This window comes from Thamnophis elegans, chromosome 2 (genome assembly GCF_009769535.1).
Source record: "Thamnophis elegans isolate rThaEle1 chromosome 2, rThaEle1.pri, whole genome shotgun sequence".
Taxonomy (NCBI): Eukaryota; Metazoa; Chordata; class Lepidosauria; order Squamata; family Colubridae; genus Thamnophis; species Thamnophis elegans.
Window position 1 is genome coordinate 153,043,976 of NC_045542.1, and position 18,288 is coordinate 153,062,263.

At 48.1% G+C, this 18,288-nt stretch overlaps 2 protein-coding genes across 8 annotated transcripts in view; one reads left to right on the forward strand and one right to left on the reverse strand.

The window, feature by feature from the left end:
- The window catches only part of PRRC2A (proline rich coiled-coil 2A), a 53,240-nt gene extending 49,116 nt beyond the window's left edge, over positions 1 to 4,124 (forward strand). For 3 of the 4 annotated variants that reach the window (XM_032208764.1, XM_032208767.1, XM_032208765.1), the window contains 5 exons: positions 133 to 237; positions 340 to 570; positions 660 to 748; positions 3,173 to 3,266; positions 3,376 to 4,124. In XM_032208764.1, coding sequence (XP_032064655.1) covers positions 133 to 237; positions 340 to 570; positions 660 to 748; positions 3,173 to 3,266; positions 3,376 to 3,513 — 657 coding nt within the window. In that variant the 3' untranslated portion in view covers positions 3,514 to 4,124. The remainder of the gene's footprint in view (positions 1 to 132; positions 238 to 339; positions 571 to 659; positions 749 to 3,172; positions 3,267 to 3,375) is intronic. The other variant, XM_032208766.1, reaches the window with a different exon arrangement.
- Positions 4,125 to 12,633: 8,509 nt separating this feature from the next.
- The window catches only part of BAG6 (BAG cochaperone 6), a 54,306-nt gene continuing 48,651 nt past the window's right edge, over positions 12,634 to 18,288 (reverse strand). For all 4 annotated transcript variants that reach the window (XM_032209314.1, XM_032209313.1, XM_032209315.1 and 1 more), the window contains exons 23-26: positions 16,739 to 16,882; positions 14,908 to 15,015; positions 13,474 to 13,620; positions 12,634 to 12,954 (exon numbers count right to left, since the gene is read on the reverse strand). In XM_032209314.1, coding sequence (XP_032065205.1) covers positions 12,856 to 12,954; positions 13,474 to 13,620; positions 14,908 to 15,015; positions 16,739 to 16,882 — 498 coding nt within the window. In that variant the 3' untranslated portion in view covers positions 12,634 to 12,855. The remainder of the gene's footprint in view (positions 12,955 to 13,473; positions 13,621 to 14,907; positions 15,016 to 16,738; positions 16,883 to 18,288) is intronic.

Here is an 18,288-nt window from a genome sequence, read left to right on the forward strand (position 1 = left end):
CCCCCCACACCCAGTTTGGGTTCTGCCCGGGCACCCCCCCCCCCCCCCAAAAAAAAAGTTATGTCCAGGATTCTGTGCTGTCGTCATCCAAGGACCAGGTGCCCCCCTGACTTGCTCTTCCTTCCTCCACAGGTGCGTCAGGAACTCGCCTCCCCTTCCGAGTTCTACCAAGCCACACTGGGCCAAGGCAGCCAGAGCAATTTCCTGACGGCCACAGGACCTGCCCAACAGGTGAGGGTGAGCTTTTTTTCCCCTGAAGATCCCCAGATTCTTCCCGGGAAGGTTGTGAATGCACAGCATCTGCCACTCACTCACTCTCCCTTTCTGCTTCTGCCCCAGGTGCTCTTGCCAGTGGTGGAGTCTCCCCAGTTGCCACCGGTGGTGAACTTTGGCTCTTTGCAACAAGCACCCCCAGCTGCCTCTGCCCCACCGCCACCCCCTCCGCCCCCTCCTCCAATGCCTCTGGTTCCTGTGGCTGCCCAGGCACTCCGGCCCCCGGGACAACTAGCTGGGCGACTGGTGTCTCCGGCCATACGAGCCTTTCCTCCCGGCGGAGTGGGACACAACGAGGTAAAGAAGGGTTGGGGAAACGGAGCCTTCCTGAAGGGAGGAAGGGATGCCTCCAACTGCCAGCTTCTAACAAGACTTGTTTTCTTCAGCTTCACGCTCTGGAAATGAAGCCCATGCCAGATTACCAGAAACTCAATGGTTTGGGGTCTGTAGGTGCCCGGCCCCCTTCTGGGAACAGGCAAGTACTCTCTGTGGGGTGAAATGATCTGTGGTTGAAGTTTATATTTCCAAGACTGCAAACTCTTATTTGTGCTTCCAGCTGGATGAAGTTTTGAAAATGTATTGGATTCTGTCTCATATCCCTTACTGGCCCAAGAGCTCTCCTGAGCTGCTCTCAATATGTTTTTCTGACCGAGGCTTCCCAACAGCATGAAGCAAACTCCTTGTCCCGACAAAAAAACCCTTTTATTAATTTACTGTGAATTCCTCTCATTCACATCCAGCAAAGTCTCTCAAGGGAGGATTTACAGTCACTGACCTTATCTGGCTTGGAGAGCTCCCAGGCTGATATCTGCAAAACTTGGCAAGGAGTCTCAGAGAGTCACAAACCAATTAATCAAGCTGTCTCCTGCAAACTTCACTCCCCTTTCGCTCCTCTTTTATTTCCTCTGGAAGGGGCCGTTTATCGTCCATCTGTGGCCTTACTCCCAAGTTGACCCCTGTTCTTTAGCTGTTCCCTTCGTCTGGCAACTCTGCATGCACACACAGATGTTTGTCTGCCTCACTGATGTCTGACTCTGAAGGCAGCTGATAACTGGTATATGATGGTCCAACACCGAGCCTTCCCCAGACTCCAGGACTGGCCCATGTTCCCCCCCACCTCCTCATTGTCTGCATCTGCTGCCAAGCTCCGCTGTGGCCCACAACAGCTGTTGGCTCTGAAACGCGGGGGATGATCAGGGTGTAAAAGGAGAATTTCTAACAGTTCTAAAGGAAGAAGTGTCACTGCGACCTTGTCATTTGGTTTTTCCCTTGATTACACCTGGGTGTAGCACATTGGTTGCCTTGGGGGGGTGAGGGGGATGATTCCACTTCACAGCTACAGCTCCTTGTTTTGAAATGGACTGAAAAAAAGGAGTTCCTGCAAGTGGGGAGGAATGTTTCTTCCATTAGTTTGAATCCATGTTTCTCAACCCTGGCAATTTTAAGAGGTGCGTGGACTTCCATAATTCCTCAGCCAGTCGTTTCCTCCCATTGCTTTTACCATGAAGAATGCCTGTAGGACTTTGGAGGCTTTATTGTAAAGAAAAGAAAAGAAAAAAGATGATGTTAAAGGAAGTGTTTTCATTGTGGCATTTCAGTTTTTCATTTACCTGTCAGGGTTCCAAGTAACACCCCCAACAAAAGAAAGACTCTGAGGCTTAAGGTTCCTTAGAGTTCCATTTTATTAGAGATGTCATATTGGCACATCTGGGGAAACCCGAATCTGAAAGCTTCCAGGTTTTTCCCCACCCAAGTGAAAGTTCAAATCCCTGCCCAGCACCCACATGTCCATCACATGGCCCAATCAGGCACCGTCCCAACTGGAGATGCCTCTTAGTCACACCACTCCAGGTGCAGGGCAGGGTGTCCTTGGCTCTCTGAGAAAGGAATGTTGTTATGACTATATATCTCCCATAATCCATATAATCCCCCCTCCCATTTCCCCACAGCAGAAAATGTAGCAGTCCGGAAGGCCCAGTGCAAAAGATGGCTCCCAGGCCTGACGTTACCTATTTTAAGCAAACAATCTAAAAATCACAGCCCGTGGAAAGAGGGTTTTCCTAGACAGCCCCTCGGGCAGCCTCCGTTTATCCCACAAAACTTGGGAAGCCTGTGGAGGGATTAACCTAGTACAGGTAGTCCTCGCCTTACGACCACAATTGAGCCCAAAATTTCAGTTGTTAAGGGAGATATTTGTTAAGTGAGTTTCCTCCATTTTATGACCTTTCCTGCCACCATTAAATGACTCACTTCAGTTGATAAGTTAGTAACCCGGTTGCTAAGTGAATCTGGCTTCCCCATTGACTTGGCTTGTCAGAAGGTCGCAAAAGGGGATCACATGACCTTGGGACGCAGCAATAAATCTGAAGTAGTTGCCAAGCGTCTGAATTTTGATCACATGACCATGAGGATGCTGCAGAGGAAAGGGTCATAAGTCACATTTTTCAGTGCTGTTGTAACTTTGAACGGTCACTAAGCATGCAGTTGTAAGGCAAGGATTTACCTGTAAGCTGTTGGGAGCTTCTTGAAAGAAAGATGGGATCTAAATTTAACAGCAAGTCAAATGTTACGAGGGAAGAATTCCAAAGAGGGTTTTAAAGCATTGCTATTAAAATATTGATAATGCTTTTTTGCTTCTCCCTGTAGAGAGATTTTTTTTGTGGGGGAAGAGCAGAATATAAATTCGTTCTTTATGGAAAATAAAGAACTTTCAGGATTTTCTGTTTAGAAAGAGAAACAGGATGCAAAGAAACTTTTTTTTTATTATCTCAGGAAGAGAAATGCACACAATTTGAACTGCTTTTCCTTAGAACCGCATCCTGATAGCACCGAGAGCCCAGCTCAAAGCTGCCCTTAGGGTCTCTCTTCTTAGGCTGAGCCTTTTTCTCCTCTCCCGCAGGCCTTTCTCTGGAGGCTTCAGCGCCAGGCTCAAATCTCCCGGATCTGGCTACGGTGGCCTCTTTCGTGCCCAGCGCTTTGAGGTCTACCAGCAGGTGAGGCTGGCTTCTGGGGCTAACTAAGGGCAGGCGAGGGATAAGATGGCAGACTAGGCCAAACTTAACCTTCAACCTCCTCCTTCCACTCCTCTTCTTGCCCTCACAGTCAGATGTCCTTCGGTGGAACCCCCGCTGCTGGGAACGGGCACCTCAACCCCGGGATGGAGCTCCTGTCCGCCGCCTTGAGCCGGACACCCGTTCCCACACCGACAAGCAAGACCCCAATCTCTCCGGACACCACTAGCCCAGAATACTCCTCCCTCCCCTTTGGATTTGGTTTTGACATCCTCTCCTCAGAATGATTTTTTTTGTGGGGAGGGGGAGGGCTCTTTGCTGGGGCTCCTCCCTCCTCTCGGTTGATGTATCCTAAAGATGGGGTGTCTCCTTAACTCCTTTTCTGTTTATGTGGGGAGGGGGGCACACTGAATTCATCCCCTCTGTTAGGGGTGTTTAGACTCTTAGTGGGATACTCGGAGTGTAATTTGGGGGGGCAAGGATCAGGATTTGGGGAGGCTCCCAGCTGAATGTATTTTTGCTTATTTCCTGAGTTTATATTTTTCTGGGAGGGGCTGAGTTGTCTCTTGATCCAAGGGGGAGGGGGAGCTGCTCTAAAGTGTGGAGTGTAAATATATATAAATATGAACATGTGAGGTCTTGCCTCGCCCCTCTTCTATTTATGGGAGTAGGGGGAGGCGTGCCTGGGAGCCTGCCTCCTCTCCTGTCTGTCTGCTCCCCTGAGTTTGAAATAGGAAGCGTTGAGTTTTTAAAAGGTGGTCGAGCTGGTTTGTTTAATAAATAAAACCAAAAAAAAGTTGTTTAAAAAAAACCAATAAAATAAAAAGATCAATCTGTTGAGTTCCTCCTGTCGTTAATGTTCACTGACATGACCTGAATTTCATTCTAAAATCTGTTGAGAATACCTAGTGTCTTTAATTTCAGTTAACTCTAGTTAAAAGTTCTGCGTGAAAATGACCTGCAGTGTTTACTCGCAGTATTGCCTGAAATCAATCTTGACACGCAATAAATTGAGTTGTTAGCAATTAGGAATAGCACTTGGACTTAAATACCGCTTCATAGTGCTTTTACAGCCCCCTCTGAGTGATTTACAGAATCAGCCTATTGCCTCCCAACAATCTGGGTCCTCATTTTACCCACCTCCAGAAGAATGGAAGGCTGAGTCAACCTTGAACCAGTCAGGATCAAACTACTGGCAGTCAGCAGAGTTAGCCTGCAATTCTGCATTCTATTCACTTTTTTTTTTTCTTGGACTCTTCTAAACTAACTGATCATAGGCTGCTGGCATGCGGCTTCTCTACCATAGAAAGTAGTAGTGTTATACTGAAATAAAGCCTCTTTAATTGTGCTATCAACCAGATATTTTTTTCCAGAATGATCTGTTCCCAGATTCAGGAAAAGATAATCAAGCAATGAATTAGCAAACACCTAGAAGCAAACAAAGTAATAGCCAAAGACCAACATGGGTTTGTCAAAAACAGATCATGCCAGACTAATCTTATTGCATTTGATAATGTGACAAAATTAGTGAACCAGAGGAATGTCGTCCATATAGTTTACATGGATTTCAGTAAGGCATTTGATAATGTAGACCATAACCTACTACTAGATAAAGTAGAAGAATGTGGGTCACCACCAGATGGATTTGTAACTGGCTGACCAACCGCACTCAACCTGTCCATCAATGGATCTACATCTACATGGAGAGAAGTATCCAGTGGAGTATCCCAAGGCTCTGTTTTGGGCCTAGTACTTTTCAACATCTTCATCAATGATTTGAATGAGGGAATAAATGGGGAACTCATCAAATTTCCAGATGACACCAAGCTGGCAGGAATAGCCAACACTCCAGAAGATAGGCAGAAGATACAGAAGGATCTTGACAAACCTGAACATTGAGCACTAATAAAATGAAATTCAATGGTGAAAAGAGTAAGGTTCTACATTTAGGCAAGAAAAACAAAATGCACAGGTACAGTATAGGTGGTACCTTGCTCAACAGTAGTAACTGTGAAAGGGATCTTGGAGTCCTGGTGGGCAACCATTTAAATATGAGCCAGCAGTGTGTAGCAGCTGCCAAAAAAGCCAACACAGTTCTAGGCTGCGTAAACAGACAGATAGAATCAAGATCATGTGAAGTGTTAATACCACTTTATAAGGCCTTGGTAAGGCCACACTTGGAATACTGCATTTAGTTTTGGTCGCCACGATGTAGAAAAGATGTGGAGACTCTAGAAAGAGTGCAGAGAAGAGCAACCAAGATGATTATGGGACTGGAGGCTAAAACATAGGAAGAACGGTTGCAGGAACTGGGTATGTTTAGTTTAAGAGAAAGGACTAGGGGAGACATGATAGCAGTATTCCAATATCTCAGGGGTTGCCACAAAGAAGAGGGTGTCAAAACTATTTTCCAAGGCACCTGAGGGTAGAACCATAGTTCGATTTTCTATTGTAAAAGCATGTGACGCCCGAGTCCCAGAAAATCTGCAATTTGCAAGTTAAAAATGTTTTTTTTAAATGTCAGCACAAGTACAAACATGGCAGAGAAAGCAATCTGGTTGGGAAGAGGAAAGAAAGAAAAAGGGCATCACGTCGTTATTGTCAAAAGCCTTGGGCCAAGAGCCACATCTTCAGGGCCCTTCAAAACCAAAATAGAATGGAAGCTGTCTGAATCTTGGGTAAGTAGGTGGGTGAGGAGGTACCTCATTCTAGAGGGCAGATGGTGCTACACTAAGGTGACCAGATTTTCAGATTGGTAAAGAGGGACACCATTGACCCGGGGGGGGGGGGGCTTGATTAAAATTTTTATATTTTGTCAAAAGGTCACACAAGGCGATTATATGACCCCAGGACACTGAAAGCATAAATATGAATCTGTTGCCAAACATCAAAATTTTGATCATGTGACCATGAGGATGCTTCAACGGTTGCTAAGTGTGAAAAATGGTCACTAAGTGTGAAAAATGGTCATCGGCCGTTGTAACTTTGGTCACTAAATGAACTGTTTGAAAGCTAAAGCTACCTTGCATTATGCTAGCTTACATTTTCAAGAAAGAGAAGCTAAACTCCTTATTAGAATTGAAATAGAAATGAGTAGAGTAGAGTAGAGTACAATAGTTTATTACCCAAGTGTGATTGGACACACAAGGAATTTGTCTTCGGTGTACATAAATAAAATAAAATACAATACATTCATCAAGAATCATAAGCTACAACACAGTGATAGTCTCTCTCTCTCTCTCTCTCACACACACACACACACACACACACACACACAAATACACAAACACTCCTCTGGATTCAATGGGGTTTAGGAAATCCCCCCACCTCACAGACTTCCTCTTTCTTTCTCTCTTCCCTCCTCTGGATTCAATGGGGTTTAGGAAATCCCCACTCCTGTGCACACACTCCCTCTTTCTTTCTCTCTTCCCTCCACTGGATTCAATGGGATTTTTAGAAAATCCCCACTCCTGTGCACACACTCCCTCTTTCTTTCTCTCTCCCCTCCTCTGGATTCAATGGGATTTTTAGAAAATCCCCACTCCTGTGCACACACTCCCTCTTTCTTTCTCTCTCCCCTCCTCTGGATTCAATGGGATTTTTAGAAAATCCCCACTCCTGTGCACACACTCCCTCTTTCTTTCTCTCTCCCCTCCTCTGGATTCAATGGGATTTTTAGAAAATCCCCACTCCTGTGCACACACTCCCTCTTTCTTTCTCTCTTCCCTCCTCTGGATTCAATGGGGTTTAGGAAATCCCCCCACCTCACACACTCCCTCTTTCTTTCTCCCTTCCCTCCTCTGGATTCAATGGAATTTTTAGAAAATCCCCACTCCTGTGCACACACTCCCTCTTTCTTTCTCTCTTCCCTCCTCTGGATTCAATGGGGTTTAGGAAATCTCCCAACCTCATACACTCCCTCTTTCTTTCTCCCTTCTCTCTCCTCTTTGTCTCTTTCTGTCTCTCATCCTCTTTCTCTTTGTCTCTCTTCTCTTTCTCTCTCCTTTTCCATTCTTCTGTCACTTTCTCTCTCCTCCCTTCTCTCTCCTCTTTGTCTCTTTCTCTCAGTCTCTCTTATCTTTCTCCTCCTTTTCCATTCTTCTATCACTTTTTCTCTCCTTCTCCCTTTTCTCTCCTCTTTGTCTCTTTCTCTCTCTCTCTTACCCTTTCTTTCTCTCTCCTTCTTTCCCACTCTTCTGTCACATTCTCTCTCCTTCTCTGTCTCTTTCTGTCTCTCTCCCCTCTTTTTTCTTCCTCTCTCCCACTCTTTTATCACTTTCTTTCTACCACCCAACCTGTCCCCATACTTATCTTCGACTGATCATGTTTGCAATAATTTACCTTTTCTAAATAGGCGTAGTTCCCTTACCAGATCCCTCGCTCAATCAAACACACACACACACACACAAAAACCATTTTTCTCCAAACTTTGGTCACAGCATGGTTCTGACTTCGGCTGGTGGGAACAGCTTTCCCCTTTCCCCGTCCAGTTTGGCAACAAGTCTAGCGGAGGGCTGTCCCCATCCCCGGTGACGGATAGCGAGAAGGCAGGCCTGGCTCTTCTGGGCTTCTGCCTCTCCTAGCAGCATACAAGAAACCCCGCGATCTCCGGTCTCTCTTAACTTAGATACGGAAACGGCCAATAGGAACGGCTCGTGGTCACAGATCAAAAGAGGAGATTGCGACGGAGAAAGAACATCCATTAGCGCTGCCCTCCCTCCCTTCCCTACTTCTGCGCATCTTGAAACCACCGCGTAAACAGAATTTGCCCCGACGTTTTTCCCACGGACAATGAGCTCTCCCTCAGACCTTTTACGATACAGCCACGCGCTGCCAGACTCCAAATAAGTTCTAACTAGGTTACCCAGCCCATGCGAGCCAGCAGCTGATGGGCAGGGGAACAAATGAGCCGCTCACTCGTTCCCCGCCCATCCGCCCGCTCACACGCTACAGTAGCCAGCCCAACGAGCTAGCAGCTGATGGGCAGGGGAACGAATGAGCGGCTCACTCGTTCCCCGCCCATCCGCCCGCTCACACGCTACAGTAGCCAGCCCAGCGAGCTAGCAGCTGATGGGTGGGGGCGGGCAGCGGCGGCGGCGGCTCGCGCAGAGAACCGCTCGGTTCCGGAGCTTCTGCCGCCCGTGGCGATGCAGCACAGGGGCTGGCTGTGACGCGAGGAGATGAAATGAACTCCGCAAACGGGGAGAAGGAGGAGAGGAGGCCTGTCTCCTCCCCATAGCGCCTCCCGATTCCCACTGGTACCAATCTATAACATGATTACTCACCAGTGAGTAAGCGCAGCTGCAACCAAAAGACGAAATGAAATGGAGACTCGCGCAGGCGTGCTAAGCTAAGTGGACTCCAGCCAATCAGTGAACTGGTTGGGATGGAAAATTTTCAGCACGCGGCGTGCTGAAAATTTTCCATCCCAGCCAGCTCACTGATTGGCTGGAGTCCAGGCCAATCCAATCAGTGAGCGGCAGGCTGGGCTGGCTTAAATTTGTAGGATAGAACGGAATGGTGAGCCAGCCCAGCGAGCTAGCAGCTGATGGGCGGGGGAGCGAGGGAGCTGCGAGCGCCAAAAAAAGCGTGTGTTTTTAAGAAGCGTGCGGGACGCGGGAAAATTCATGAAAAGGCGGGGCTATCCCGCCAAAAGCGGGACGTCTGGTCACCCTATGCTACACAGGTGTACTTTGTGGTCCAAAAGATGAAATCATTCAATCCATAGAACCCAGGGCATACCAACCTTGCCGGATAAAACTGTCTGGGCCGATACAATAGGAGATAGGTGGCCCCTCTATAGTCAGCCTCCATGAGGGCTTTGTAGGCAGTGACTAGCATTTTGAACCACATCTAAAACCAAATTTGCAATCAGTTGAGCTTCTGATGTGGAGGTGTTATGAGGGATGCCCAGAACTATCGTAGATGTACCATTGCATTCTACATCAGCTGAAGCTTCTGAATGGTCTTCAAGGACAGCCCCACATGAGTTCATTGCAGTAGTCAAGCCACGAGGTGATGGGCAGTCCAAGCACCTACAGCTACTTGGGGTTGAGCTGGAATAAGGGGTTTTCCATGCAAGCAGCAGCAGCCTAATAACATCTACCAGACCCGTCAAGAGCAGGGAGGCAGGGAATGGTCCTATCTCCTAGGGCAGTGATGGCGAACCTTTTTGGCAGCGAGGGCTGAAAAGGGAGCACTTCCCATGCTCATGTTCATCTGGGCCGCAATCAGGAAGAGGAGCTGCCCAGGGGGCATGCGCGCGCTGAAAAAATAATTTCTGGTTACTACCACACATGCGCATGTGTCAATCAGCTGGCTGGTTCACATGCTCATGCCGGAAAACAAGACCAGGTCTTTCATCTTGCGACACTGCCACACATACACAAAGGTCAGCTGATTGTCGCATGCGCATGCATGCCAGAAACGTGGAAGAGGGGTGGGCAACACCACACGTGCCAGGCGACGTGCCGCTTCGGGTAGGACGCAGAAGGGCCTTCTATGTGGTGGCTCCCTCTCTGAAACATCATCCTCTCAGAAATTAGAATGGCCCCCCACTCTAATACTCGTAAAGAAGGCACTGAAAACCTGGTTCTCCCAGCGGTTCTGGGGAACCCAGAGCGGGATGGAACCCATTAAATCGCTCGTGTGAGGTGCTGTCACCAGGGTGGGGGTTGGTTTTATTATATTTATTATATGACTCTTGTATTAGTTTTACTATGTTATGTGAGGTTTTATATTCTGTAAGCCGCCTTCAGTCGCTATGTGCGACTAGGCGGCAATATATATTCCCCATAATAAAATAATAAAAATAGTCCAGTTAACTGCCTTTTGAAAAAGCATGAGGCACTTTTCATGGTTTTAATGCTGAACAGCAACCATGTGTGACTAAACTAAAGCTGAGGCCCGTTGTGCTTCCTTTAAGCCTTCCCAAGAAAAAGCTGGATGTGAACCAGAAAGAAAAATACCGTATTTTTCTGAGTATAAGATGCACCTTTTTCCCTCAAAAAAGGTGAAAATCTGGGTGTCTTATAAACTGAATACAGCATTTTGGCCTCCTGAAACCCCGCCCCCTTTGCAAAAATGGCCATGCATAGCCTTTAGGCGGCTTCCAGAATGTGCCTGGGGACTGGGGGAGGGCAAAAATGAGGGGAAAATGGGCCGTTGTTTCCTCATCTTTGCCCCCCAGGAGTACTCTATAAGCCGCTTTGGCAAAAAAACAGGCCCGTTCTCCAGTGCGCTGCTTAGAGAATCCAAAGGAGGTTAATTTCAGTCTGCTTGCCTTGAGACTGAATTGAAGAAATTTGACCACGCCTCCTTTTTCACTCGGCTGATCAGTTTTTTCAATTCAGTCTGCCTAGCAAGACGTAATCACATTTCTCTCCTGTTATTTACACTATTCCTTTGGATTTTCCATTGCAGGTATTCTGTGTTTGCTGGTTCATTTGTTTTATTCCACCAGTTTTTTATTTCAGGAAGCGTGTTGGTTTCCCCGATCTGCCGGTTAGAACCGCCACTGTTTTTCCCTCTGAGGAGGTGATCTTATGGTGGGCACAGCTGTCCATTTCGGGCCAGCCCTTTCTGTGTGTGTTTGTGGTGCGGCTGTGAGATCGGTGCGCCATTCTCGAGTTCCGTGGTGGCGTGCTTGGAGGCTTGGTCCGCCATTCTCTTGCCGCTTGTCTTTTGAATTCCACAGGCACAGACCTTGCAGAGGACCGTCTGGCGCTCCCATTGGTGGATTTTTGTTACGGCCGTTGTATGCTGGCACCAGGAGTCTGATCTTCTGAACGTCCTTAGCCGCTTACTTTGGCGCCAAACGAGTTGCTCTGTTGCGTTGGCCATTTTGGTTGCCTTTTTCTTTGGTTGCCATGGTACTCCATGAGGGTGCGGGTCGTTCACTGACTCACCATCCCAGGGTTCGAGCCTTTGTGAGAGGTGCTGCCAGCCTCAGACCTCCAATGGTTCATCGTTATCCGTCGTGGGAGCTTCCAGTTGTACTTGAAGCCCTGACATCTGCACCGTTTGAACCACTCCGTTCCATTGGTCTATGTCTACTGGCTCTGAAAGTAGCCTTTCTTGTGGTGATAACCTCGGCTCGGAGAATCTCAGAGCTAGCAGCCGTCAGTGCGCAGCGACCTCTGTATTTTCCACCCAAATGGAGTGGTCCTGCGCCTTGATCTTTCCTCACGAAGATCAACTCCTGGTTCCATCAGGCTCAGGAGTTGGTGTTACCTGACTTTTGCCCCCATCCGATGCACCCCCGCGAGCAGAAATGGCATCACCTCAACATACGAGCCCTTCAACACTACATCAAGCGCACGGCATCTTTCCGGCAATCAGAGGCGCTCTTTGGGCCTTCCTTCCAGGCTCCATGGGCCAGAAAGTCTCATCCACCATGATTGCAAGATGGCTGAAGGCCTGCATTGCCAAGGCCTATGTGGTACAGGGCTGCCCAACCTCCCGACACATCACGGCCCACTCAATGCGCAACGCAGCCACGACTACGGCCTGGGCCACTCAAGCCTGTATCGAGGAAATCTGTAGAGCGGCAACGTGGTCATCTCCGTCACCCTTCATCAGGCACTACAAGTTAGACAGCTATGCTTCAGCCAAAGCTGCCTTCGGACACCAGGTTTTACAATCGGTTCACTTGGACACTGGATCCCTGGACTTCTACCCACCCTTAGGTCAGTATGCTTAGGCATATCCCATTCCTTTGGATTCTCTAACACACTGGAGAATAACAGTTGTACTTATCTGAACGGTCGTTCTCGGTGCACTGCGTGAGAATCCAATCCCATCCATACACAAGTCAAGGGCGGCTAGCGGGTTTCGAGTTAGAAGGGCACTCATGTGCTTTCCATCTCTCGAAACGGCCATGCCTTCCATTGAAAACACTGATCAGCCGAGTGAAAAAGGAAGCGTGGCCAAATTTCTTCAATTCAGTCTCAAGGCAAGCAGACTGAAATTAACTATTCCTTTGGACTCTTACGCAGCACATCGAGAACGACCGTTCAGGTAAATACAACGGTCATTTTCACGGAAAGCAGGCTGTTTTTGGCTCATTTTTGCCCCCCCCCCCTCCAGCCCCCAGGAACACTCTACAAGCCTCCTAAAGGCTATGCATGCCCTTTTTTTCACAAAAGGGCCCATTTTTGCAAAAAAACTACCTTTTTGGGGAAGTCTGCAGAGTGCAAAAACTTTTTTTAAATTTACCTCTTCAAAATCTTGGTGAGTCTTATACTTCAAAAAATACAGTAACTCGAGACAATTAAAGGCGCTACGAAATATGAAGTCCGCAATAGATTGTTAAGTAGTGGGAGGTGGGAGAAAAAGAAACGCAATTGGATCCTGGACATGTGGTTTTACTTTATTGATTTTGGCAGCAGCTCGGACACTCCACAGGGGTTAGAGGGGGAGGAGGAGAAAAGTCACTGCAACCATGGGGGAAAATAAATGGAATTTAAATATTTGGCCTGAGAAAGGAGTGGGGCTTCTGTATCACGCGCATGTGGACAGTGAGGCTGGCCTTGATGAACAGGCCTCGGGCGCTTCCGGCCAGCCTCTCTTCTTAGGAGTCTTCAGCCACGAAGGCCTGCTGGGCACTGGGAAAGCGCTGAGGAGTGAAGCTGGGATCGGACTGAAGTCTCTCCTGCAGATCGGATTTCAACTGGAAAAAGGCAGGAAGAAAGCAAGAGAATCAATTAGCAATAGCCACTTCAGATATTTCTCTCTCTGGGCACACTGAGAATATATACGCTGAACAAAACTCCGCATTGGCAACAGGAAGGGCAACTGGCCATTAAAACACTCTGCTAGCTCCATTCAGTTGCCCGGACTTCACCCCGCAGGGGATTATGGGGTTGTTAAATGAAGATGATGATGACTTAAGACTTATATACTGCTTCATAGTGGTTTACAGCCCTCTCTAAGAGTTTACAGAGTCAACATACTGCCCCCCCAAAATCTGGGTCCTCGTTTTACCAACCTCGGAAGGATGGAAGGCTGAGTCAACCTTGAGCCGGTTAGGTTCATACTCCTGGCAGTGGGCAGAGTCAACCTGCAATACTGCATTCTAACCACTGTGCCACCCCACGGCTCTTCATGGCAATTACCCTTTCCTGGTAAGAAAGCACCTCTGGCACCTGCCATTGCCCCCTCTGTCCCACAGCCAAGGAACACATCCCACCTGCTGCTGGTAGCCATCTTGCAATGCCGAATCAGCAAGGTCTCGGTTCAGACTCTCGGCACTCGTCAAAGGTTTTACTCCAACCACTCTGGCAGCTTTGTTGACGGCCTCTGACAGGAGCAATGGGGGGCCATCACCCTGCATTGTCTGCAATTTTTTTTTTAATAAAACATGTAAGCATTAGCCATATACATATATATAGAGACAGACAGACAGACAGAGAGACAGAAACAGAGAGGCAGAGTGAGACAGTGAGAGAGACAGATGATGGGTGGGTGGGTGGATAGTAGGTAGGTAGATGATCAACAGACAGACAGATAGATAAGAGATTAGATAGGGGAGAGATGATGGATGGATGGATGGATGGATGGAAGGAAAGATGAGAGACAGAGATGATGAATGGATGGACAGATGAGAGACAGACAGAAAGACAGAGATGATGGATGGATGCATGCATGCATGCATGGATAGACAGATATGAGATGGGATAGACAGACAGACAGAGACAGATATAGACAGACAGATGAAGGGAGAAAGATTAGATGGGGGAGAGATGATGGATGGATGAAAATAGATAGATAGATAGATAGATAGATAGATAGATAGATAGATAGATAGATAGATAGATGATAGACAGACAGAAGGATGGATAGACAGATATGAGGGGATGGGATAGACAGACAGACAGAGACAGATATAGATAGATGAAAGGGAGAAAGATTAGATAGGGGGGAGAGATGATGGATGGATGAAAAGAGAGAGATAGATAGATAGATAGATAGATAGATAGATAGATAGATAGAGATAGATAGAGATAGATAGAGATAGATAGAGATAGATATAGATGATAGATAGATAGATAGATAGATAGATAGATAGATAGATAGATAGATAGACAGACAGACAGACAGACAGACAGAAGCAGAAAACCCTATATAGGTAGTCCTTAACTTACAATCACAAATGAGCCACAACTTCCCATTACGAACTGAGATTTCTTAAGTGAGTTTTACAACTTTTCTTGCCACGGTTGTTAAGCAAATCACTGAAGTTGTTAAGTTAGTAACATTTGTTGTTAAGTGAATCTGTCTTCCCCATTGACTGTCAGGTCACAAAAGGTGATCACATGACCCCTGGGAAGGACACTGCAGCCGTCATAAATACGAGTCAGTTGCCAAGTGTCTGAATCTTGAGCACGTGACCATGGGGATGCTGCAATGGTCGTAAGTATGAAAAAATAGTCATAAGCCATTTTTTCCCCAGTGTCGTCGAAACTTTGAATGGTCACACAGTGAACTGTTGTTAAGTCAAGGACTAGCTGTACAGATTTTAGACAATTAGCTGTCCAGTCTCTTCTTAAAACCTCCAGTTTTCTTTTAAGACTCCAGGCAAAGGAAAGTCCTTGCCCAATCCTGCAAGAGAGCCCGGTCTCACCTTACGCCGCTTAGCTGGCATACCGCTCAAGTAAGCATCGCTGAGGGGCGGCTGTTGCTTGAGCTTGCGCTGGCTCTGGATGTCCTCCCGGATGATGGGCACCCACTCCTAGCAGAGGAGAAGGGGAGAGCAAAGATTCCAGCAACTGGTTAGCATCCCCCACAATGTACCAATCAAGGAGAATATGTGTAGCTCAGGGTTGAACCGTAGAGTTCTTGGTGCTCTCTGAGCTGGATCGTTTCCTTGCAGACGTTTCATTACCCAACTAGGTAACATCATCAGTGCTAGCATCTCGGGGATGGTGTTAGCAATAGCAAGAGAACTTAGGCATATTGTGTTATTCCCAAAATAAGCTATCAACTCATAAAGTTGCCATAGTGAGGAAAGGGGGAGGGAGGGCACGCCCCGCGTACCTTCGGCTAGAGTGGGATCTCAGATTACTACAGCAGACTTGGGAGGGGTGCACCTCCTTGGCGAATGTGATTTATGAGACAGACTGAGGGAAGGGAGGAAACAGGGGTAAAGTTCAGCCATAATTAAAATGAGATCAGATCTGACTGCAATGAGGTATTGCCAAAATAGTGTTCTGAATAAATGACTAGTTTTCTTTTGAAATTTGGCTCGAGGCTCATGAATTAATTAGGGCATCTTTCGTAAAGCGGACAGAGAGTCAGATCTGATCGCTAGCTTGATTTTTACGTATGTGCCTAATATAAGCCTTATCTCAAAAATAAGCCCAATACCCAGCCCACTCTGTCCTGCCATCTGATTGTACGAAGTGGGGCGAGACGCATGTGAACAAATCAAGCTAGGGCAGGGGTAGTGGGGTGGAGCTGCGTCACGCACCCCGCACCTGCTTACCTTAGGACTGCCACAGCCAGGCATCCCACGCCCCAACCCGTCGCATCGCTGCTCGACTTCTTCTGCAGTCACTCACAGTTGGGACACGTGGCGCATCGCACCAATGCTGCCACTCGCATGAACAATGACACAACACACCAGGTCACCTCCTGCCGCAAGAGCTACCTAGCGTCCAGGCACTAGTGGCCATAAAAGAAGTCAAGCAGTGGTGCAACAGGTGTCAGGGCATGGCCTGGCTGCAGTAGTCCAAGCGGGTAAGACATCCCCCCAAAATAAAACCTGGCACCCCTTTTGGAGGCAAAAAAAAAGAGATCGGGTCTTATTTTCAGGGAAACACGGTATATATCGCGTCACTGTGCCCTCTCTAAGCCAGGGGTCCCGAATCTCCATGCAGCAGCTCACTGACCGAGCCACGGCCTGTTTGAAATCAGGTTGTGGGAGAAATGGAATTGAGCTTCACGCGCAAGCACAAGTGCCCTCCACTCACGCAAACAGAGCTCCTCACACGAGCACGAGCGCCCTCTGCACACACGCAAACCTCCATTCGCACAAATGGAGCTGCGCTCATGCACCTGTGCAGCTGCCACTCACATCCCCCCCCCCCCGCACCACCACCAGGCTGGCCATGAAGCTGAAAAGTTTGGGGACTGCTGTTTACGGAATCAGCCTATCGCCCCCAACAATCTGGGTCCTCATTTTACCAACCTTGGAAAGATGGAACGCTGAGTCAACCATGAGATGGTGAGAAGCTAACTGCTGAACTGTGGGCAGCCGGCAAAGTTAGCTTGCAATACTGCATTCTAACCACTGCGCCACCCTGGCGCTGTTCCCTAGCTTAGGTAATGAAACGTCTGCAAGGAAATAAGGAGGCTCAGAGAACACCAAGGATCTCTCAGCCCTGCAATGGGCTCTGCACTAAACGGGGTCCTCCCTCCGTCCCTTGCCGCTTTTCCCATCCAAGGAAACTCACGGGAGGCACAGCAGCGGCCCAGGGCTCCGCATCGGGGGCGGGGGAATCCCCCTGCTGCAATTCCTCACGTTCCGGCTCCCCTCGCTGTTGGGGCATGGCTTCCTCCGCCGTCGTGGCTGGGGCCGGGGAGGCCGCAGCCTCTCGCTACAAAAGAAAGAGCAGGGGATGCACTGAAGAACCTCACGAGAGCCAAACTGAGCTATTGCAACATGGTCTACTTGGGGCTTGCCTTGAAGTCTATTCAGGAGCTGCAGCTGTCCCACAATGCGGTGGCAGGAGCAGTCGAGAGACCTCAAGTTTCATAAGCTGCATTGCCTGACGGTGGGCTTCTGGGTGCAATTCAAGGTGCCAATTATCAACTATAAAGCCATGTCCTCCCACCCAGTGGTGGTTTTCAAAATTTTTTAGAACCTCTTCTGTAGGTGTGGCCTGCTTTGTGGGAGTGACTTGCCGGCCATATGACTGGGTGGGAGTGGCTTATCAGTCATGTGACTGGCTGGGTGTGGCCAACTTGTAAAATATGGTGAAACTCACTTAACAACACTCTTGCTTAGCAACCAAAACTCTAGCATTTGAAGCACGCAAGTCTTAAAGCTGTCAAGTTACAAGACCCTTGCGTCCCTAACCCTTTAGAGAAAAAACCCCCAGGGGTGTTCAAACTTGACAGCTTGTGGACTTCAACTCCCAGAATTCTTCCTCTCGCTCTTCATCTTGATGATGTGCGGACAGGCGGGGGGGGGGGGAGGGAGCTGGAACCGGTTCTAAACGGCACTGTAGATTTGAGGAACCTCTTCTATAGAAGAGCTTAGAACTGGCAGGAACCCCCCACGCCCCCTCCCCCATATTGGTGGTCCTCGGTGATGGGGACAGTGATTGCCATTGCTACATAATCATGTTGTAAAGCACAATGTCACAAGATCGCAAGCTCTATGGATTGTGCAGGAGGCCAGGCGTCGGGGCAAGGAAGAGAAGCCGGAAGGACTTGCAATTTTCTCTGCTGGTTGCTTCACTGTCTTGGCAGGAGTTGTGAAGGACCGGTCACAAGTCCCATTTGTTCAGTACCGTTACAATTTTGTGAACGGTCACAAAATGAGTGGTGAATAAACTAGGACTCCCTGTAGTTTCTACCCTTCTCACAGTCTGACACGGTTGCATGTTATGATTGAATAATATCATCCAGTAAGACCCGGTGAGAAGCGGACTTTTTTCGGCCATGGTGGTGTCTGCGTTCCAAAGCAGCTTTCCTTTGTCCATGGGCGTGTGTGTGTGTGTGTATTGGACTAGACCAGGGGTCAGCAAAACGCGGCTCTGGAGCCACATGTGGCTCTTTCATCTCTCTACTGCGGCTCCATTGCTCAAAATGTGTGTCACGACTGTCATGCGATTTATTGAGCCTTTCAACTGCCTTCAGAAGAAAACAAAACATTTAATTCAACTACATAGGATAGTTCTGTGGCCGCTCAGGAAATAGTCAAGCACGGGAAGGGTTTTGTGGCTCCCGTTGTTTTCTTTCCTGTGGGAAACGGATCCAAATGGCTCTTTTGAGTGTT